Source organism: Sinocyclocheilus rhinocerous, unplaced genomic scaffold (assembly GCF_001515625.1).
Source record: "Sinocyclocheilus rhinocerous isolate Xijiao unplaced genomic scaffold, SAMN03320098_v1.1 scaffold761, whole genome shotgun sequence".
In the NCBI taxonomy this organism is placed as follows: Eukaryota; Metazoa; Chordata; class Actinopteri; order Cypriniformes; family Cyprinidae; genus Sinocyclocheilus; species Sinocyclocheilus rhinocerous.
In genome coordinates, this window is record NW_015624419.1 from 404,999 (window position 1) to 429,262 (window position 24,264).

The 24,264-nt window shown below is 38.1% G+C and overlaps 1 protein-coding gene across 2 annotated transcripts; it reads left to right on the forward strand.

Moving 5' to 3' along the window:
- Positions 1 to 1,678: 1,678 nt before the first annotated feature.
- Positions 1,679 to 24,030, forward strand: setd3 (SET domain containing 3, actin histidine methyltransferase). Of its 2 annotated transcripts, none has more exons than XM_016553051.1 (13): positions 1,679 to 1,750; positions 3,321 to 3,448; positions 4,614 to 4,706; positions 6,190 to 6,338; positions 7,151 to 7,223; positions 7,811 to 8,067; positions 14,643 to 14,701; positions 15,777 to 15,891; positions 16,844 to 16,918; positions 17,838 to 18,004; positions 19,142 to 19,227; positions 19,773 to 19,933; positions 21,508 to 24,030. In XM_016553051.1, the coding sequence occupies exons 2-13, from the start codon at positions 3,346 to 3,348 to the stop codon at positions 21,970 to 21,972; spliced, it is 1,803 nt and encodes a 600-aa protein (XP_016408537.1). In that variant the 5' UTR covers positions 1,679 to 1,750; positions 3,321 to 3,345; the 3' UTR covers positions 21,973 to 24,030. The 2 variants fall into 2 exon arrangements, with proteins under 2 accessions (XP_016408537.1, XP_016408544.1); XM_016553058.1 differs by having other exon boundaries at positions 1,705 to 1,750; positions 3,337 to 3,448.
- The last annotated feature ends 234 nt before the right edge of the window (positions 24,031 to 24,264 follow it).

Genomic DNA, 24,264 nt, shown 5'->3' on the forward strand with positions numbered 1-24,264 from the left:
GTTATTTTTGTATTAAAGTTGTGTGGCTATTTCATTGAAATTGTATATTTATGAGAGCACTTTCGTATTGGATGTTTTTTTTTTTCACACTGGATGCAGCAGGTGGCTTTTGGCGGTGTTACGTTTTTTTTTGTTTTTTTTTTGTCTGATGTTTATGCGAACAAAATGAGCAGAAAACATTTGAATAAGTAAAGAAAATAGTTGCATATTTTTATGAAAAGGATACGTTATGAATTTGGGTCTGTAAAACAGTGTGTGCTGTTAACAACACAGTGAAATTGTCTCTGCTATGCTGTGAAGTGTTTCATGTGAACACAATACCTAAATCATTGGTGTTGAACTACACGCATACATTAAAACTATTTTTGAAATCCAATTGAAAGTGTCCTTTATAAACAGATCGAGAATACACAACTACTGACGTTTTTGTATTTGTTCAGTTTAAAGCACAAAAGAATCTGCAATGCTGATATTTTCCTATTTTCTTTTCAAATGCACTGCTTCTTTTGTGAATAAGGATTTGATGTTTGAATCACTCATGAAATTCAATGTTCTGTGTAGCTCATCTGTATGTGAAACACATGAAGTTGTATTCTAGGACATACAATTCAGCGCAATGTAAATAACTACTATTACTGTAGAATACCTGTAACTAGCATGCGTTTATATTTTAATAAGCTGTATGTAGCTGAGAATGGACCTGTATTTTAGCTAATAAAAATTCTAAATAAATTGCAAATAACCCACTTGTAGATTTGAAATAAAACAATCCTTCTCTTTGTATAAAGTGTCGTCTCCTTTTTGAGTTGAAATGAACAGTAGAAAAAAGGCAGAGTCTGCCATCTACTGGAGGTTTGCTGGAGTTGAATGACTTGAGTTTTTGTCTTTTCCAGCAAATGATCAGAGAAATGAGGTGCTTAACCTTCAGAATATGTTATTTCCCAACCCTAGAAGGTCAAATTAAATATTGTATGAGCTGTTTTATTCTTAATTCATTCTATACGAGGTTGCCCATTTTCCAACCCTGTATTAAATTTACGCAAAAAATGTGTTCTCCTACATGCTCACAATTTGTAAATATATAAAAATATAAATGTATGAAGTCAAAAAGAGAAATGATACATTGTAAAGTGGTATAAAAATACGAATAATTGATTTATTAAAGTATTAACTATTATTAAACACATTATAAATCACATTAAAACACAATAGAAATTATAAATGGTTTACAACAATATGTTATATGCGTTACGTTTTACATGTTGTGGCTATGATTGACGGTTTCCTCCGCGAATCACGTTGCGCAGACTTTATCCTTTTACGGTCACTTTATGAACCCAAAGTAAACTTCCAATCACAAGGCACACAAGCCTTTTCTGTGGTGTAGTCAAACCAACCTTGTAAATCTGACCGTACGGCATCGACTCCTCTCACTACCAGTAAAGTCACTGCAAACGGGTACCGCCTTAACGCGAACCAATAGATGCGTACAGTTTAGCGATGTGAAATATATTTACGCTTTAACCAATTATCTCACACGTAAGCAGTTGCGTGTGGAACATTACCCAATTACAATACGCTTCTGTACAAGTTTAAGGCGGGACAAACGCAACAACGGGCCAATCCCCTTTTTGAAAATTGTATTAGGGCGTGGCTTTGCCACTGAAGTAAAGTTAGGTTTTACCAGCAGCGCGAGCAGAAGAGGATTGAATTCCAGGTTGACGGGAGGATCCGTACAGTCAATTGGAAGGTAGTTTTGCTGTTCAATCTGATTAAATAATGTTTGCAAATGTGCACGAGGTGTTTATGATAGCTAAACGTCATATAATAAGCCACATGCCTGCAAATGCGTCGCAAATGTACGCTATGAAGGGTGTGTAATTCAACAAATTGCGAAATACAAGCATGCTGTTTATTAACACATTGAATGTGTCTCAAAATCTTGTGAGCAGCCTACTTGGGAGCATATCTGGGCGTGTTTAAAGCGTTCAGTACGCTCCCAAAAATGTTGTTGAACGTTTAAAATACAGTATTAACGTTTCAAATTTGCCTATGATGCCCTAAAATTATAATGTAGTCAACTAACCAGGTTTTGAGACACTTGGGCCATAGACAGACAGACAGACATATAGGTGAATGGATGTAAATATGAATGAATGAATGAATGTATGGATTGTATGTTTCTTGAGGTATTAATTCATGCATTTGGATAATTCATGATCACTGGACCACCCAGTGTTTAAAATGAAGACTGACATGCAGTGCAATAGTGTGTGATGTGAAGCAGGTGATCATCTACTGGTGGGTTTGAATGAATGCATTGGGCCAAGCGGAGTTATTTTAAGGCACCAATCTGCTTAGATCATTATCTAATATACTGATCTCGTATTTTGAATTTTGATATGTACAATTTATGTTGTTTGTTGCATGTCTTTTGCTATCTAATGCTGTCAGCCAGTATAGTTGCAGTGCCGCTGCTGGTGGTTCTCTCTTAAGTAGCTTACTTTTAAGTGTTTCAATCCAATTTGTTCAGTTCAGTAATACAATTGGGCCTGTCATTGTTTAGTAAACAGTTGGCTTGGGGTATTTGATGGACATATCCATGGTCGAAATATTGGCAGCTTATGTATTCGTCTCTGAGAAACAGCATTTTAAATAAATAAAATGGTCCAAATCATGTTTTTTTCTATATTTTTGATTTATTAATGAGTGATTGCTATCATAACAACAACAAAAAAGATTTCAAGACTTATGGTTTACTAGGCCTATATGCTATTGTGCGTTGCCCAAATTTGTACAGTTAGAGCAGCCAGACCGTTTTTGAAATATGGGAACAGCTGCCATAGGAGTCATTATTAAATTTAACTGCATGGAAGTTTTATGTTAATGACACAAGTTTGTTGTATTTGATGAGTTTCATGTAAGCCACGTGTTCAGTGTTTACAACAAAGTACCTGATTTAGTGCCCTTTGGCTCACTGTAGCCATCCGTATAATCCCTCACAGAGACCATTAACCTTTCTTGGCAGTAATTCTAGGTTCAGAGATTATTTGGATGTGAAACATTCACATGTTTCTAACATTTCGTTATGAATATACTGTACCTAATCCACGGGACCTAAATATTTATAAGAGGTGTAAAGTCAGTACTTCTCAGACTATTGGCTCATTTATTGTACAGCCTTCTAGGTTGCATGAAGCAGATATGAAACCTGGTCATGTTGTAGCTTGATTTTTACTTTAATTTTTACTCTAATTAAATATAATTAAATTAAATTTGTTTTTATTCATTTTGTTGCTTTCAACTTGCTATTATTACAGCCATCCTCTCTCCCAGACCAGTAAGATGGGTAAAAAGAGTCGAGTGAAGACCCAGAAATCAGGGACCGGGGCCACAGCTGCGGTTTCTCCGAAAGAGATGATGAATTTAATCTCTGAACTGCTGCAGAGTGAGTAGAAAGCATTATGGCTGCATTCTTGTTCTGATATACTGTTGGATGAATTACTCTCATGAGGAGCAACACTGTGCATCACTGGTACACAAAAGTCTTTTGTGATTATGCCATAATCGCATCACATGATTGTTATAATATTTGTTATGGCAAAAAAGTATGCAGCTGGATACTGAAAATTGAGCCTCTTTAGTTAGAATGGTTTCTTTATGTTTAAGAAAATCTATTTAGTATTTAATAATCTGACGCTTTTATCCGAATGGTGCCACCTGAGGTTAAGTGCTCAAGGGTATGGTGGTATTTCATGGAATCATTTGGTTATCAGTCCAAATTTGTAACTACTGTGTCAAATAGCTCTTTGAATTTGCGTGTCTCATTTTAGGGAGGACATGCACTTGTTTATAATAAAGACTGTCCTTTATATTAAAGGATTTAGAAAAACTGTGAATGCCACAATTTTCACAAAAGCAGCTTTTAGAAGACATAAATCAGCCAGCATTTGGTTACCCCAGGAAATGTACTTAAAGGAATAGTTCACCCAAAAATGAAAATTTGCTGAAAAGTTGTTTTTTTGCATTGGAGCAGATTTGGAGAAATTTAGCATTACGTCGCTTGATCACCAATGGATCCTCTGCGGTAAATGGGTGCCGTCAGAATCCAAACAGTCCAAACAGCTGATAAAAACATTACAATAATCCGCAAGTAAACCACACAACTCCAGTCCATTAATTAACGTCAAAGCGAAAAGCTGTGTGTTTGTAATAAATAAATCCATCAAGATGTTTTTAACTTCAAATTGTTGCTTCTGGCTAAAATGCAAGTCCTCTATCCATAATATTGCTTTCTCAAGTGAAATGCACAGCTTTTCATTTCACAAGATGTTAATTGATAGATTGGAGTCATGTGGATTACTTGTAGGTTGTTTTTTTAGCTGTCGGTTATTCTGACGGCACCCATTCACTACACAGGATCCATTGGTGAGCAGGTGATGTAATGCTAAATTTCTCCAAATCTGTTCTGAATCTGATGTAGAAATAAACTCATCTACATCTTGGATGACCTGAGCCCCCATAGTCAATCATTGTGTTTTGTTAATATAAGCATAAGTGATTGTTAAATATAAACTTATTGGAATGTTTTTTATTTTCTTTCTCCCATTCAGAGTGTAGCAGCGCTGCTCCCTCTCCTGGGAAAGAGTGGGAGGAATATGTTCAGATCCGAGCTCTGGTGGAGAAGATCCGTAAGAAACAGAAAGGTACACAGTTGCTTCATATTAATATGATTTAGCAGTTTTGAAGCTTTTACGTAGCATGGTTTGCCTTGTGATTTGCCATTGTCCATTTTTAAGGAGTAAAGTATTAAACTGTCCTAGTTGCAATAAAAAAGAGGTCGGAAAAAAGCAGATGGTGTGGAACACCCAGATGTGAAATTAATTCTGCAATGACGGCACCCATTCACTACACAGGATCCATTGGTGAGCAGGTGATGTAATGCTAAATTTCTCCAAATCTGTTCTGAATCTGATGTAGAAATAAACTCATCTACATCTTGGATGACCTGAGTTTAAGTAACTTTTCAGCAAATTTTCATTTATTTTTGGTGAACTATTTCTTTAATATGGAGCACTAAGCCGTTTCCCCCATAGTCAATCATTGTGTTTTGTTAATATAAGCATAAGTGATTGTTAAATATAAACTTATTGGAATGTTTTTTATTTTCTTTCTCCCATTCAGAGTGTAGCAGCGCTGCTCCCTCTCCTGGGAAAGAGTGGGAGGAATATGTTCAGATCCGAGCTCTGGTGGAGAAGATCCGTAAGAAACAGAAAGGTACACAGTTGCTTCATATTAATATGATTTAGCAGTTTTGAAGCTTTTACGTAGCATGGTTTGCCTTGTGATTTGCCATTGTCCATTTTTAAGGAGTAAAGTATTAAACTGTCCTAGTTGCAATAAAAAAGAGGTCGGAAAAAAGCAGATGGTGTGGAACACCCAGATGTGAAATTAATTCTGCAATTTTCTTGTGCTTATGACTTTTTTCTGGGTTAATGAGAAATTATACAGAATGTCTTTGAAGATCTTTTCCCGCACAATGCAAGTGAATAGAGATGGATCCTGTAAATCTTCAAACCTGTCATAGAAGAACAATAAAAGCCATCAATATGGCTCATGCACTATTTTTCGATTCTTTTCAAGCCAAATGATAGCTTGGCCATTTGTTTTTGACCTGTTCATTTTGCTATAAAAATGTTTCGGAACAACATGAGGGTGAATAAATAATAGCTTTTTTTGGTTCTTTTAAGAGAAACATAAGAGTATGAGAAGTCTAATCAGCACAAAAGATGGCATGTTACACATTTATTTATCTGATAGAATGACTATAATATGCTCATACACAGTAAGTTATTGTACTGTGGCAGACACCGAAATATCTTCGGTTACATGACTTGATTAAGATCCTATCACATTACTTAATAAAATACTCAGTGGGAGTCTCAGAGGTGTACATTAGAACACATAAATATCCATTAGAATAAATGTTAAATGGCACATTATGCAGCAGGATACACAAGAGTAATAGGTAGCACCGTTTAGGTCCACTTGTGTGGTTTTACAGTAACATAATACAGTAGAGTGCCGTAGAATAATGGAATTCATTACCAGAGAAAACTTCTCACGCTGATGTTCAGTATACATACAATAGCTAAATTAGCTAATGCTGGGATAGTATTATTTCCTCAGGGATGTCAGTATCATTCGAGGGAACCAGGGAGGACTTTTTCTCTGAGCTGATGACCTGGGGTGCAGAATGCGGGGCTTCTTGTGACGGTTTTGAGATCTCCAACTTTGCAGATGAAGGATATGGCCTGAAGGCCGCCAGAGATATCAAGGTTGGTCTCTTTCTCAGCTAGCCCAGGGATTGTTTGATGGTAAAATGGATAAAAGTCTATTTTAGTTAGACTTTTTAGACTATTTTAGTTATACAGTATGTCGGATACATCATTTTTTATCTGGGTTTATTGTTTTTACAAGTTCAGTTCTTGCAGCACCTTTAGGGCCTTTCGCATCGTGGGAACCTTTTCATATTACCAGAACTAATTGTGGAACTACCCACTTTTTGGCGTTTTCGCACCGCCGGAACTGGGTGCTCTAAATGGGCTGTTCCTCGCCAAAATAAGCTGCAATATGAACCAGATCTCATGCTGGTAGTCTTTCTGGCATCAAGCACTTGTGTATTATCGAGATTCAGTCCATTGTGCGACATGCTGGCTTTTTCTGCCACCTACACCTACAGCAACTCATCTTATATATTGGTTGTAGATACAGTAGATGGTAATTATTTGTGTGGTACTTCTTAATGGTCAGTGACCAAGGGGTAATTACAGGTGTGTATATGTATTGATCATAGCTGTTTTCACCATCATCCTTGTTAATGCTTTAGAAGGGAATATATAGAGGTTATTGATCACTGCACATCATACTTACCTTTACATACTTGTGACTTGATTGAGTCAATGTTCAGATGGTTTTGAATGGCTGCTACAGATAGTCTCATTGACGTTTTCAGTTGCTTTTGCTAATTGCTAGATATAAAATGCATTTTTAAGATGCTATTTAAAAAAATTGGAATTTGAATGTGTCATGAAGGGACTAGCCCTGTAATTAAACTAAATTTGTATGTAACGTGTTCTGTCCATTTCAGGCAGAGGAGCTGTTCCTGTGGATCCCTAGAAAAATGCTGATGACTGTAGAATCTGCCAAGAACTCTGTCCTTGGTGAGTTTGCATAGTTATAGCAATGTCAATCTTTGACCTCAAACTCTGACAATGACATGTCACATCTCTCCCCACAGAGAAAATGGAGACCACATTTATATAAATGTTACTTTATTGTTCCAGGAATGCTAAATACAACTTTTAACTCTGTCGACAGCATCTGTGACATGCTGTTGATTACCACAGAAAATTTATTAGACTTAAAAAAAAAAAATTCATGTAATATTTATGTTTTGCTTCAGCTTTATTTCAATTACTGAAAACTATTTTTGATAGTTTTAGTTAACAAAAACAACACTGGTTAGAACACTGATATGGTTTTCTGAACTGTCTGCACAATGCTACATTTTGAAAATGGTACCAACTGTACTGTGGTTTACATGACCTGATATGAACTCCTTTAATTCTCCTCAGTGTGGTTCCTGCTTGCACTCTTAGGCTTTCAAACATACAAAGCTTTCAGCTCAATTACACAGGTCCAAAGCAAAACCTAGTGTGATAGCAAAAGTGAAAAGAACCTTAGTTGTGTCTAGAAAACATTTGAACATTTTCACAGACTGACTCCTAAATTCACCTTTTATTCACAGGACTGCTGTACAGCCAAGACCGGATCCTTCAGGCCATGGGCAATGTGACTCTGGCTCTACACTTGCTGTGTGAACGGGCCAATCCCAGCTCACCTTGGCTGCCCTACATCAAGACCCTGCCTGCTGATTATGACACACCCCTGTACTTTGAAGAGGAGGAAGTGCGCCACCTGCTGGCCACACAAGCCATACAGGACGTACTCAGTCAATACAAAAACACAGCACGGCAGTATGCCTACTTCTACAAAGTCATCCATGTAAGTCACACAGATTCTCTCTTAATTGTTGGTGTATATGTGTGTGTTAATATAAATTAATTGATGTTTTCCCCCCAACTGATTCATTTAGCTAGGTTTTAAATTTCAGGGTGTCCGCGGGGTCTTAAAAAGTATTAAAAGTTGATAAATCAATTTAGAGAAAATTAAGGCCCTTAAAAAGTCTTAAATGGCATTTTCCAAGGTATTAAATTTTGTATCATCTTTTCATTATGTATATTTGTCCGAATAGTGGCTCCCACGATTTTTGTGTCCGCTCCCGCAAACATTCTAATATTGTATATAATTTTCGCGCATCAGGGCGCCGCTATCAATATGTGGGGTATTTAAATCCCATTTGAATGAGCGCTCTCGGTCGTAGTTCACTTTCGATTTCGCGATCGCCCGCGCACTTTGTAAAGGGAGCACATCCTACGATAAAAGATATTTGTTAATGAGCTCGGGATCTGTTGAGGAGCAAATCCTCCAACGTCTTGTCAGTTATCTCTCCTTACTTTTGACCCGTGATTAGTCAAATCTGACTTCTGCAGCTCGTGTTGGATGCAGGGTTGTTGTTTTTTTCCACGAAATTGGGCTGCTTTTAAACTGTTGCCATATGGGTTGATTTTCCCCAGTGGGTTAAAGGTTTGAAATATTGCATAACCAGCCCTATTGGTTAGTCACTCAATTAATTATTGTGCTTCGTTCCCCCCTTCTGAATTATGTTGCATTGATAAGGAGTTATCACAAAGTCTGTTTAGTTGCGCTTACAATCAATATATAGTAAATGTAAGTTAAAGTGTCGCCGATGTAACCGATTAAAACTGGCGATGAGGTCTTAAAATGTATAGAAAGAGTCTTAAAAAAAGGTCTTAAAAGGTATTACATTTAACTCCATGATTCCTGTATATACCCTGAATTTAGAGAGTGACAAATGAAAACGTGACAGTAAAAATCTTAACTGAATTAATTTATTTTACTGCCAAAAACATTTTTACATGTATAAATGCATTTTTAAAAAAACATCAAATTAATTTAAAGCCTTTTGTTTATGGAAAATGCAATGTGGTGTGATTGTGACTTTTTTTTTATATAGTTTAAATCAGACACTTTTGCCTTCTGCATACTGTTTTACACATATTTACATTTACCTAAATAACCCTATGAGGTTAATGTAGGTCTAACTTAAGCATCTAGTCTCCTTTTCAGCTATAGATATCCCTGAATACACCACAAAAAGTGCACAAAACTTTCTTCTGTTGACTCCTAGAGTTGTGCTCATATTTTGGCAGTTTTGATGAGTGCGGTGACTGATAGCCCTATCTGTATCTCATACATGGACTGCCAGCCGTTTTGAGTGCAGGGCTCTTTAAGCAATCAGTGCCACAAGTTATTCAGACTCTCTAGCCACATGAATGGCTGTCCTTTACACTGCTGTCTGCTGAGGTGAGGAAATCCAGTTTTAAAAGGATCCCTGCCGTTGAAGGCACATTGGAGATGGGTAAAAGGAGCTTTATAATGCCCTCTTGCACCCAATTTCAGGGCCCATGATAAGCTGCCATTGACATGGCTCAGAGACAGTGCCACAGTGGCAATCTTTGGCCAGCAGGGGGAGATGTTTATCCCTTAATGTAGTGTTCAAAGCAAAACATGAGCATGAATTAGTTTGCTTTTAAATTACAACATGCATGTGCAAAATTGTTAGATTTGGTGTTAGAAAAGACTATGATATGCCAAATGGTATGATACTTTTTACTCTGCTTTAATAAGGAACTATAGAAATTTACTTCTAGACTAGAATATCTTCTTATCTCATATGCTTGTTTCCACAATTCAAACTAAACCGTAATCAGAAATGTTGAGTTTTGTTTTTAAATAAGTCCAGTGAAATATCTGTGCTTAATATTCAGTGGTAGCCTAACTCTTAAGTTTTAAAACGCACATTCTTTCCACTTTGGTTACAAAAAGTGCATTATATGACCATAAAATGGAATTTCAGTGTTGTGATGAAAATCTTGAATATGCAGATTTATGATTATTAAATGACACATTGAGATGGCAGTTCATTTCAATTGGACGTAATCTGTCCAATAAATTTTATCCCGTTTCTTGGACCACCTCTTGGCTATTAAGGAAGCAATAATATGCTCTTCCAGTTCTCCCCAATTTTCATTCAAAATCTCTGCCGGTACATTTTGTTTCTTTCATTAGATGACTGTCAATTAGGGAAAAGAAACTAATATTTCACATTACTGTCAAGATAAGGCATCAAATATTCATGCAAATAGTTAATGTATTTGTCATTTTGTCTGCAAATCTGCTGACATTTTTTTTATTAAATGTTTTCTAGTTTATAAAAGGGGGTTGGAGTGTAATTAGGAGCAGTATTATTGTTTCTCGTACTCCGTTAATAACTTTAATCAAGTGTATTTATACCGTTTTCTATACAACGACTGAGACAAATAACAGGAAACACAATAAACTGGAATATATGTATCTTCTACTTTAAGCCGTCGGCATCAGTCATCAAAAAGTTAATCAATTTGCATATGCAGTGAACGTTTTATTGTCCATTAGGTGGCAGAAGTGAGTTAAGCTTCTAAAGATACGGGTCTAAATTAAACAAACTTGGTTAAAGTTTGTATTGCTAAAATAAAGCTGGAGGACCTCATGACCTATTGATGTAATGAATTACACACTGATCGCACTTTTTAATGAACAAAGATTCATTCTGCGTGCATTCGAGTAGGAGTTCGGAGAGAAATGAACATGTAACTTTTTTTTGCTCATCTAAAGCTCTGTATTTTTTTTTCTAGAGAGGTTCAGTTGAGGGGGGAGGGTTGTCTTGCTGGCCCTTCGGTGAGTGTCCTGTCCGCTCCTCTCCTCTCTGCTCTTCAGGTTGGGAGCCAGTGTCACTGTAATGACTACTGTCAATGTCAGCCTCTCTTCTGAGGCGGCCGCAGATGACCGGGCTGGAAAATTAGCTTGTCGCATTGGCTTTGAATTGAATTGACCTGATTGTACCTTCCACACATGACTGACAACCCCAGCATCCCCCCCTTCTTCTGCTTCCTCCCACCGCCTGCTTTATCTGGTCCCTGCCTCCCCCCTCCTCCCGGCTTCTTCTCGGGAAGAACTGAGAAAGCAAGGCCCTTCACCTGCTGGAATTGAGGAGCTTTTTATATATATATTTGCCTCCGTGAAGAGGGATAGGCTGTTGTCAATGCCGGGTGCCCTCCGAGGAGTATCAGAGCGCCTCCCGTGTCCGCGGGGGACCAATGATAGCCGCGCATTCCTCGCTGGGGCTGGATGCGTGTGTGTGTGTGTGGGGGAGGTGAACCTCATAAGGTGACCCCGGTATGCAGCGAATGCAAAGTAACCTTGGTGTGCTGCATCTGCTGCTGTTGATGAGAAATGAACAGGGTCCCAGTGGTATGCTCTAATCCCACCCCCTCTCTCTGACCTTCCTGATGCAGATCGGAAAATAAGGGAGAGTTTGCGATGTTGAACGACGACGTTCGTTTCATAATTTTTATGCACAAAGTCGAATGTTGAAACAGTCGACGTAACGGAAGTAAGGACTAAAATCAATCCCGTTTGAACCTCAGCATGCGCACGGATGACGAGCTCTCTAATGTCGGCCAGTGCGGCGGATGGGGTGCTTGGGGATCTCGGCTCCAGAAAGACCTCCTGGAGGCCACCGGCCAATTAGCCGCATTTCCCGCCGTCCTCGTTAAGGAGAGCAGGCGCTCGTGGTGGGAGCTTTTGTTTTCTAATTGATTTACAGGGCTGTTCCCCCCTCGTCTCTCTCTGAGCCGCGGTGCCATTGTGGCACATGATGAATTACCTCTCTCTGGTGATGCTAATGCATCACCAGCTGAACCTGCAGCGGTGCAGCTGCCCTTTATCTCCAAAAACTACACCTCATCAAATGTGCCGTCTCAAACTACCTCTGTATGTGCGTACATCCTACATTTTTCCAGACTAGAGGCCTTATCCTAACCCACAGTGCTCTGAGGGATCCGGGCAGAACTCTTCATGGCCTTTCTGCAGCCCTTCCCCCTGAGGTTTATCACTCTGTTCAACTAATTATTGCCTTAATTGAATCTATTAAGGTACTCGGGCACTCGAGTATTCCGTTCTCAGAGGGCTGAAAATATCATTAATGGCACTTTAACCCTTTTCAGGTGGCCTATAATGGTTACTGATGCTCAAAGATGCCTCAGCACATCTTCTTACAGGAAGTTTGGAGAACTGCTTGAGACTCTCTGGAGATTTGCCCTATTACTTCCGTCAAAACCTGTAATATGCTGCTTTTTTTCCCCCTCCCATCCTTACATGAACCACTTCCCTTCATCTGCAGTGTGAGGCTCAAACCCAAGTCACTGAATTCTTACTTGTTGGCTTTACCCAATGCTTATCTTTTAATGGTTGTCCATCACCCTACGTGAGCGCTGCTACCAAGTCAGCCTGTTGCCAGAATTGGGGTTAAAATGAAAGGAAGTGGACAGGCTTTTCTCTGTTATTATATCGTGCTTTACGAATTCACAGCTGACCTGTAGACCTTCATCCACCTGAGCGTGTTAGACCTTTGCCTGGTTGCTCACAGTGAAGTACAAGTTCTTATGCTCTGCTGTAGGGCTACAACAATGTCAAAACTGGACTGTACTCTTCCGACACACTGAGTCACAGGTAAAGATATGATGTGGCCACATGGTTTCACCGTCTTCGCTAAGTGTGTGTGGGTTCTAGAGCAGCGAGGGGGAATACAGGGCTCAATTAGTGTCAGAGAAGTTGATTAATGGGGAGAGACGTGGAAGATAAAAGTTAGCCACTACTTCTGAGCGCTTGCATTTCATGCTTTTATTCCTCAGTTTGCGAGCCTAATGGTGCAACTTGGTTGACAGAAGGAGTTTGCGCCCCCTTTCCAGTAAGCACACATACGTCTCTGAGACATCTGTGAAGGAGCGCATTACCTGGAAACCTTCGCATTGTATTTGAAAGGATCCTTCAAAAAAAAAAACTGTCATTAACTCACCTTGTTGTCATTCCAAACCTGTATGACTTTTTTTTCCATGGAACACAAAAGGAGATGGTATGCGGTGTTCATTCTGCTCTTTTCCATACAACAAAAGCTTGTAGCATGAATTTAAAAGCACCATAAAAGAAGTCTTCTGATGTCATGCAATAATGACAAACATTATAATTTATATTACTATTCACTGAATTTTTTTGTACTGTTCAAGCTTAATGAGTCTTGATTGGTTACTGCAGGGATTCCCCTTTTTTTTGTGTCAGCGGAACCTCTTTGAACTAAAATATTTACTAGTATTTAAAGTATCCCCTGAGATTTTATGTTAATATTTTAATAATTTAACAAAATATTCACGTTCACGGTTCTTTGTTTGGTTAATTGCCACATGACATGCAGGTAAACTAATAAAATATTTCATTTTGTGTGGAAAGTGTTATTTAAAAAAAAAAAACATTATTATTATTTTTTTTTTTTTTTTTTTTTATTTTTTTTTTTTTTTTTTTTTTTTTAATCATTTAATTATCAGCTTTTCATCAAGCCATGGTCAGTTGTTTGTCATTTGAGAATGACATTTTCAAACAATTGCTGGATGTTGATTTAACATTCACTGTAACGGATTAGCTATGTTGAGCAGAATCTTTAAAAAAAAAAAAACTTAGTTGAAATCTTCATGTCGCAGATATGTTTTTATTAAGGACGTTATTTTGTATTCAGATCTGTAAGTGATTTGTCTTTTGAAGTCTGCCAAGTTCACTTTTTCTTTTGTTGTTTTGGTTCCAGTGTCTGTTGGGCAATTTTATCACTCATTTTGTGTCGTGATTATGATATTCGAGCACAAGCTTTTTGATGTATTGTGTTATATACATATCAGCACCATTACGGTTTGCACGGTACCTCATTGTGGAGTACAGTGCTTCATTTCACAGGACAAACGCCACACACACAGCCGTGAGAGCACCTGTGGGGGAAAAGAAGAATATCCTTCACTCTCAGCTTCATACCTACGTCTATTTTTATGGCTCATTTTGCATGTTCAGGAGGGTGCTACGGGCCGGCTGAATTAGACCCTGGCATTCTTTGCTCCCTACTTTTTTTTTCTTTCTACGGGATTGTAGCTTTTTTTTTCCCTCTCCATGACACCCGCTGCAAATGAGCCCTTGGAGGGAGCGAGTCTGTGGCTTTAAATGTAGATTTCTGTGGCACCAGTGGCTCTCTGTCACACAAATTGATGAAGCAGATTTATGACGGCTGCTGGGCACAACAAATTAAGTTGACAGTGATGTATGGGGGGCTAATGCCACCATGATCCTTGCATAGCACCACTGGACGCTCTCTGCCTGGCTACACTCTTGTTAGGATCTGTTAGGCAGCCACATAATGAAATTCCACTGACTGATTTGTGTTTTTTTTTTTTTCTTTCTTGCTCTCTCTTTCTTTCCTCCTTTCCCCCTCTACCTCCATATCTCCTTCTCTCTTGTCCTTTACTCTCTCTTTTCTCCTTTTTCCTTCCCTCCACTCTGTGTTCTTCATCTTCAATTCCCAGACTCATCCGAATGCCAGCAAACTGCCCTTGAAGGATGCTTTTACCTTTGACGACTACAGGTTGGTTGATATGTCCTACCATGTTAAAAAAAAGTGGAACTTCTCTTCCCTGCTGAGGTTCAAAAAAAGAAAAGAACAGGAAGACGAGCCGTAGGTTGGTTGTAGGGCTACGCGATGGCCTTTAAAAATGAGGCGTTTGTTCACATTGTTCTTTCATTAGCACCAAATTATCTGTGAAGGAATAATTTATCATTGGTCCCCTTTCATCTTCAGATTGTTGAATATGATGCAAGTCTGTGCTCTCGTTGGGTAATGTGTGAAGAGAATGAAATAGCGTCTTGTCACAGCTAATGTTGTCTTCGGTGGACTTCATGAAGTTTCTTTTAATAAATTACGTCGTCCAGATTATTTAGACTAGATAAGACCTTTTTTTTTTTCTTCAGGACAAATCAGATCTAAGGTAATTTTATTGCCTAATATGCAGACTATTAAAGCAGCTATATTATGTACTTTTTAAAAATATTTTCTCTGAAGTTCACTTGTAATGTAATAAGATAGTTTTATGACCATTTTCCACCCTTGCTTTGGCTTTAAGAATTAAACAGGCCATTTTTACTCTTGTACATTTAATAATTCTAATAAGCAAATGACCCCTGTTTTGATTGGTTAACCTTTTTGCATGAAAAATGAACATCAGAACTGAATGTTTATTTTGTTAGCACACATTACTTGTCTTGTGGTGATCAATTAATCTACAGTAACAAATAAATAAATAAAATGTATCATTTGCTAAACATTCTAGCTAGAGATGGTGAGGGTGGTGATGTAAATGCCATGAAGATTTGAATGACCTGTTTTTGCAGATTAGTGTCTATATACATGTTCTGGGTGGACTGGGAAGGCAATTTTGTTTTGGGTGTACATTAAACTCAAAAAGATTTTAAAAGAGCAAGAGAAATCCTGTTTTCCCCATTATATTTCCCTTTAACATGTTCAGCAGTTTTAGTAGATCAAATGCAAAGACAATACTTTGAAATGACCCAGAAATTATCCATTATTTCAACCAGTTTTGTGTCTGTTACAAATATTGCACCAGTTTTGAATCTGTAATGAAGCAATGACATTTGTATATCAGGTGGGCAGTGTCCTCTGTGATGACCCGTCAGAACCAGATTCCTACAGCAGACGGAAGTCGGGTCACACTGGCCCTCATCCCTCTCTGGGACATGAGCAACCACACCAATGGCCTGGTGAGTTTGCAGCGCTGCTTCAGAATGAACACCGAGCTCCCCATCAAAAATAATTTATGAGTAGCAGAAAGCTTTTGCAACCAATTCAGTTGAACCATTTTTCTATAAATTCCTGCATGACATGGATGTTTACAGTGCTTTCACTTGTATTGCAGTCTTGAAGTACAGGAAAAAAAACACTTACTTTTAAGGAATGCAAGAACATCTAATGTGATTTTTCGGTAGATTATGCCATCATCCCAAGGGATCTTTTATATTTATTTGGATAATTTGTCTTTGATTGCACTTTGTAGCTCTTGCCACAGAGCAATATATCGCCTCTGTTCATATGATTCTGTAATGCACTTATATCCTAAAACGAAGTTTTGTTTCCAATTATCATGTGCATTGAAAATCACGGTCATTAAAATGTGTAATGAAATGGTTTTCTGGTAATCCCATGGTTAAGGTTTAATAAAAACACATTCTATGTGTTCCAGCGGTGTTTTTCGGACAATTTACTCCGTTTATTTGATTTAGTTGATTTCTGAAGATTTTAAGAGATTTAATAGTGAAGGATTGTATTTGCTAGGGTGTGTTATTTTAATAGGTTGACTATAACTTTTAATAAGTGGCGTTTATTTGTTGGATTTGCCCTGTTGTTTTGTTTTATTTATCTTATTCTTACCCACAGAAATATTTCATAAACTAGCCTTGCAGTTGTGATTCCTAAATGTTCATAATTACCCTTTAATGTGGTAATTATATTTTACATGTTATTACATAAAATATTATTACATAATATTACATTTTATGTTCAAGTAGCAAAAAAGTTTGTGCTGACCATTTATGGCTGATGGTCTGATAACAAATGGACTGTGCTAAGGTGTCCAAAATGTTGTAAAATACACCTCAGGAGTATATTAAGTTACTCAAATATGAACAAAACCTGTTCTGTTCTGTTCTGTTCTAGATTACGACTGGCTACAATCTAGAGGATGACCGATGCGAATGTGTGGCTCTCAAAGACTACAAAGAGGGTGAACAGGTGAGACTTACAACACTATCACAGAAGCTCAACCATCTTAAGATCACAATTAGGGTGACCATTAGTCTTTACAGCAGAATATCTCCGACAATATCACGTCTTCCCATGTGATTGACATAATCAGCGTGTGGATTTTCGTGCTCTGTCCACCTAATGCACTTGTACATTTTCCATTTCTATTCGCGCACTTTCACCTCAGTGCTATTGCTGTATGCTTGTGCTTCCGTGATGCATTTATCAGCCAGCGGCCATTATGGAGGCCCGGGGGGTAATATCAGAGTGGAGGCATTCAGATCCAACCATGGGGAGAGCGGATATGCGGGGCACACAGTGACAGGCCAGGTATACACCCCCACCCCCCCCTCCAGAATGTGAATTATTTGATAAGATTTGCAGAGACAGCCAGTGGAAGAAGAAAGAGAGTGCGGGGGCCGGTGTGTGAGACTCGGAAAAACGTTGGGGGGGGGAGTAGGATGGGCCGTTTCTGGAGCGTCGCTCCGTACAGAGCCATTTGATCCCTGATTCCTGCTGCTGATTTCACACTGGGCCGGAACTCAATGTGGAGAGGCTGAGAACAGAATTGAACTGTGCTTTTCTCGCCCCCTCTCTTTCTCTCCAGCACTATGTTTTATCTCTCTCTTTCACACTCTCTTTGCACAGCACTATCTGTAAATGTTGGGGATGTACTGTTGAGCGGAAGACGTGAGCAGTGTTTGAAAGGACAGTAGTATGGGAAGGAAGTTTTCAGGGCTAAATTGCCACTGATTAATATCACATCCGTTCCCATAGACCTGTGCATCCATGAGTCCATGAAATGAAGGGCAGTGCTTATACTCATTTATGTGTTACTGTAGTAATGTGTCGTAGTTATGCCATAACTATAAAACTTATAAAAGTTTTCCGGTTTCTCTCCCCTCAGATCTACATATTCTATGGTACAAGATCCAATGCAGAGTTTGTGATCCACAATGGTTTCTTCTTTGAGGACAACGCACACGACCGCGTGAAGATTAAGCTGGGTGTGAGCAAGAGCGAACGTTTGTATGCCATGAAGGCCGAGGTTCTGGCTCGTGCTGGGATTCCTGCGTGAGTATCCTGTACAGGAATGACAAACCACATGATGCACGTTGAGTCAGATGTTTGTTTTTCTTTTGTAGCTTTTCTTTTTTTTTCCCATTATTTCTGTAGTGTTCAGTCTAGTTTTAATTCCATGAAAACCCATTAGACCTCATAATTGTACCTCATTCTCTTTATTTTTTGCTGATAATAATTCTGACAATGAGCCGCTCTTCATAGCACTACTTGAGCTACAATGCCCTCAAGAATTATTTGCTTTAGATGAGCCATGAAAAAGTGTCATCATATGATTATAACTAAGTGAATAGGAAATTTGAATAGCCACTTAAAGACAAAAATTGGCTAATAACTTTACTTGGAGAACTGCTATATGATTAAAAAAAAAGAAATAATAATAATAATTTTTTTTTTTTAATCTTTTTTTATTATAACTATTTTTAGTATTATTATTAATTGATAATGACATCGATTTTATTTATTTATTTGGTATTATTTAGGTGTGTTTTTCTAGAGGGTGGCAGTAATTCTGGAGGGGAGTTTACATGTAATTTTTTTTCCCATAAAATTTTTTTTTTTTTCTTTTCTTTCTGTAGCTGTAATCTTTAATGTGTAAGGTTTTCTCATGTTAACATCCCTTTCAATCCCCCCTGTAGAGTCATACTGCTGCAGGAATCATCATCCAGGTGTAACAGAATTACAGTGCTGTAAAACCTCTTTTGTGGCATAATACTATCAGTGAATTTTCTGTCACACAGATCAATATCCTTTAAGTCTCCAAAACAAAATCCACACAGGCCCATATGAAATTACCCTTTGATTCAGGTCATAGCCGAGATGCTCCTTTTCATCCCACTGTAAGGCAGACAGGAAGAGGCCATATATATTCTCCAGTAATTAAACGGTAAATTATAAATGATTGAGCGTGTTTTTAAAAATGCATCAAGTTCAGTGGCCTCTCATCGCTTCAGATCAATCAGTTGTCATGCGACGGGGAGCAGCGCCGTGGTCTCGTGCAGGCAGGAGGCTTCCATTAGCACCTGCCGGTTCCGCTGGAGTTAATTGGGGTTTAATTTGAGAGAGGTGGGGGGGGAAGTCAGTTGAAGTAACACCCTGCTTTGAACCCTCTCCGGTTCTTCTGCTCCTCAGGTCCAGTATCTTTGCCCTGCACTGCAGCGAGCCGCCCATATCGGCTCAGCTCCTGGCCTTCCTGCGTGTCTTCTGCATGACTGAAGGTAAGAATCGTTGTTTGTCCCGATGCCTTCACGTCTGGCACTAAGGTACCTGTGGGCCATAAAACAGGAAATGAGATGCCGTATTTCATATCACATTCTTACATTAAACTAGTCAGGACAACAAAGCCTAAACAAGTGTCCCTCGGGTGTCTAATTGATCAAGACAGTGCGGCAGATGTGTGGAAGGACTGATCCAGAGTCAGTGAAATATTAATAAGCATCTATGTAGGAGAAGTTTTTGTCATAAATCCCATAAAGCAAGGCCATGTCCTCTGGCAAGACCTCTTAAGTCTGAGCTGATACATTATTCAGAATTTTAATGTTAATTTTTAAACGAAGCGAAGCCCCTGTGCTGGGGGCTTCTATTTTACTAGTGTGACAGGATTCAGCGGTGTGCACGAGCAAAGCACTCGTTCGGCAAGCCCTTTCATCTCGTTAGCAGCCGTGTAATCATACCTTACATAATCGCCGCAGATCAGACCTGCCGGCTCACTAGCACGGCAGATTACTCCCTTAACCAGAGAGGTGTGCGTTTCTGATTGCAGAGGAACTCAGGGACTACCTGGTGGGCGATCACGCCATCAACAAGATCTTCACCCTGGGCAACACTGAAATCCCTGTCAGCTGGGAGAACGAAATCAAGCTGTGGACGTTCCTGGAAACACGGGCTGCGCTGCTTCTCAAAACATACAAGACGTCCTCAGAGGTGCTGGAAGAATGGCAAACAATCTTTGAACTTTCACACAGATTTTATAAAACATCTTTAAATAGTTTAAAAAGTTTAGTTGCATAGAGAACAAAGGTAGAAACATTCTTCTATTTGCTGCTCGAGAAATATTTCTTAACATATTTTTGGGTTTTTTTCAGGATTCTTTGACAATTAAAGTTCAAAAGAACAGCATGTATTTGAAAAAGAACATAAATGTATTTACTTTTGATCAATTTAATGAGTCCTTACTGAATAACATCTAATACATATGTACAAATGCGCACACACACATTTACTTAGCTATCTAAATGAGGACAATGCATAGACTTCTATTGTTTTTACATATAGTTAAACATTTTATAACTTTACCATAACCCTAACAAAAGAGTCCTGCTTTTTTTTCTGTGAATACAAAATATGCTATATAGTTTTGTACATAGCGTCAAACCAGAAATTATTCAGACACCAGATACAATTTTTGATATTTTTTTACTAGTGGGTGCAGGACACTTTAGTTCATTTATGTAAGTGAGGATAGCAAAATAAAGGAAACTGACATATTATACCCAAAAATTCTTCATAGAGTGGACTACCAGTAAAATTGATACAAATTTGGGACCAAAAATTATTCAGACACTTTGAACTGACCATGTTTTGCTTAAGTGTTTTTCTTTCATTGGTAATGCAACCTTTTTACACCACAGACTGAACTAAATGAAGCATTGCTTGGTAATTGGTATTATATAATTGTGTACTTAAATTTAACAGCTGACAGCTATTCAGCCTAATTCATTACATAACTTTCTATCAAAGTTATCTGACATTAGCAAGATTAATTTGTTCTGACACAGTTTAACTCTAAACTCTTGTCATATTTTATTACCATTTTCTAAACTATAGTGAATAAACTGTGATAATGTGAGAAATGTTATAATAGTGTGTGAATACATTTTGGTTTGACTATACACACACACACACACACACAAATTTTGTCAAACGATTAATCCGTGATTAATCGCATCCAAAATAAGTGTTTTTTTTACATAATATATGTGTGTGTACTGTGTACACTCTCATACAGTATATATTTTGAAAATATTTACATGTATATATTTATAGAATATATATTGTATATAAATTATTTAATATACAAATATAAAATTTTTCTTAAATATATACATGCATGTGTGTGTATTTTTATACATAATAAATATACACAGTACACACGTATTTAAACAAAAACTTATTTTGGATGCGATTTAATCGTTTGACAGCACTAAATATGTGTATGAATAGAACAATATAGCATATTCTGCATTCATGCATATTATATTTGTGCATGCACACTTTTCGTATTTGCTTTTTGTTCAAAAGAAAACATTGAGCCAAAATGTGGAATGACTTTTCTGTCAATTTAGAATGAAACTTTCTGTTTCTTACAACAGTAACTGCAGATAGTTTTGTCATAAACTGATTTTGTAATCAAGCCATTTTGTTTCCGATTGGTTAACAATAATGATCATGTTAACCAATCGTTATTGGTTTAAGATCTCTGTTGTTGTCATGTTCAGGAGGACCGCTCCATGCTGGAGAAGCCTGACCTGTCCCTGCACTCCCGCATTGCTATAAAGCTACGGCTGGCGGAGAAAGAGATTTTGGAGCGCGCTGTGTCCTGCTGTCGGGCCAAGCGCCTGCACTTCCAGAAACAGCTGGACGAAGGGACCCCGCTGCCACTGTACGAAGAAAGCGACATCGCCCTTTTGGAGAACGCAGATGCTAAACTCCCCATAATCCTGCGCAAACTGGAAGAAGAAGACGAGAGTGTTCAGGAGGAGATGAACCTGGCTCAAATCAAGCCGGACGCTGCCTGCGTGGACTCCTCCAAGACGCCCGTTCTTAACAGCCAGTGTAAAGATCTCAATGGTACTCAAGAGGATCCTCCAGGAGGTGATGCGGTGGTGAAAGAGAGTAAGGTTGAGAAGCACGACCCGAGTACCAAACGAACTGAAGGTGAACCAAAAGATGGCGGCAAGTAGTCATAACCAGCGCACGGTGGCAATCTTAGTTCCTGCTATTTATTTATTTTCGTTTAAGAGACTCACAAATAGGAGCAAAAGCTTTCTAAACTAAAGCAGTGGATTTCAGTTTAAACGTTTTTTTTTTATTATTATTATTAAATGCAGCTTAAGTATGAGCTAGCTCAAGCTATAAGAAGCCTGTTGTTTGTTTTGATTTTGTTTTGTTGGAGATTTTATCAGTGCCACATTTGGTTTCTTTTGTAGTAGCTTCGCTCGTCCTGCCAGTAAAAGGTGGTAGCAAGGTGAGGAAGTAGCCAATCATATAGACTCCCATCTAGATGAAGGCTTTCTCGGACTTCACAAAATGAAAGAAAAAAATATATATCAGACTTTAACATGGTAACGTTGCCAAGGATGTTTCTGTTTACTCGTCTAAAATGCTGACTGGGAATTTGACTTCTCTTTAACCAGCCGTTGCTGTAGATCATGCCAGAAACGCGCTTGACGTTTAGTGCTGCTTGACAATCATTACTCTTATGTTCTGACATCGATCAGTAAAGAGTTCATAACTGCCTCGCTGCACGCTAGTTACTCTACTCGCATAAAAAGTAAGGTTACTGAAAGACGTCAGTCCCAAAAAAAAGTATATATTTTCATGCACTTCAGAGAACAGTCAGTGCATTCTCAAAGTGAGCATTATTTTTGGTTTTGAACCAGAGGATAAGAGGTTGTTGGTGACCATGTGGTTACTTTTTGCTCTGAATGTAATTCAAGGTTTGTGTGTTAAAGCCATTCACTCTTCATTGTTCTTCATATATATTCGTTTTAATCCTTCTGTGCTTATGAAACACTTTGCAGTGACTAACTTCTCTCATACAGTACGTGATCTTTGGGAAATCTATTTTTGTTTTCCTTATTTTTATGCAAGTATTCACTGCAACACCAAAATGATCTCTCGCATTTGTCATGCAACTGTTGTGGTCATCTTTAAGCCTTAACGAATGGCATTTAGTTGGATTCCAGATACAGAAACATTGATCCAGGATGAAGATGTGCATCACCCACAAGGCAAAACTCTGTTCCTGTCAGCTTTTAAATAACAAAACATTGGGGGCTATTAATTAAAGAAATATTTCACCCAAACATGAGAAATCTACCATTATTCACTCACCCGAATGTTGTTGCAGATCTGTCTATTGTTATTTATTTATTGAGCACTGTATTCTAAGTCTTTTAAAAGCTATATGATGCAGTTTGGTCAGTTATTTACCCAAAGCTAAGCAATTATTTACTGATAATCTTGCATCTCTTCCTCATATGAAGCTATCATATGGCTTCGGAAGACTTTGAATATAGATTTTTTTTTTTAAAGCTTTTCAGCACAGCTTTTTAACATAATATATAGGATATAATATGAGGGTAAGTAAATAATTACAATTTTTGTGTGAAATAATTATTAAATTATAGAGCAGTGTTCCTCTACCCAGTCACATGAGCCATCAGAAATGACTTGGGTTTTTGAGAAATTAATCAAAATATCAGAATATGCCCCCAATGTTTTGTTATCCTTTTGAAGTTGTGTACATGGCAATGGAATACAGAAATGGAAATGACATTTCAGTTCAAGTGTTCTGCCCAACTAAACAGCACTGTTCAATAATATACTGTTCAGAATGGTTTATGATGTTGAAAGATGATGATTGTATGGAAGTCTGTCACTTGTTCTTGCTGCTTCTGTATATAGATTTATAGCTTTGGAAAGCTATCAGCTTTAATACACTTATTCTCAAATCTTTAATGTGATCTAGCCATAAAGAAAATACACAGTGGATTGCACTGACTCCCAGTGCGTCAGTACAACTGTGTAGGTAAGAGCCATTAGAGTCTGTCTACAATGACAAGTTCAAGATTAAAGTTCTGTGCATTTTTCACCTGAGTCAAATAAGGTGGAGTGCTTTTCTTCAAATCTTTGACCTGTCTATCTGTCTTTAAGAGGGCCTTTTTTTAAAATCCCCATTAGGAGACGTAAGGGCACTCGTCCATTGTCCTTTCATTCTTCGTTTCATTTGCAGGGAGGAAAAAAAGAGAAGGTTTTATTTAATGTATTTTTTCATTCTTTGCCCCCCAAGCCCCATTACAAATTTATAAAAGAAACATTATCTTGAATCATTTAATTCGGGGCAATTAAATTTTGAAATTCCACATTCATTATTCATGGGCTTCAAGATAAAACCCCTTTAATCCTTGAATAGATTATTATAATGGGCGATAGTGTGGGCAGTGGTAAACTCGGGCAGCCCTGCACATGTC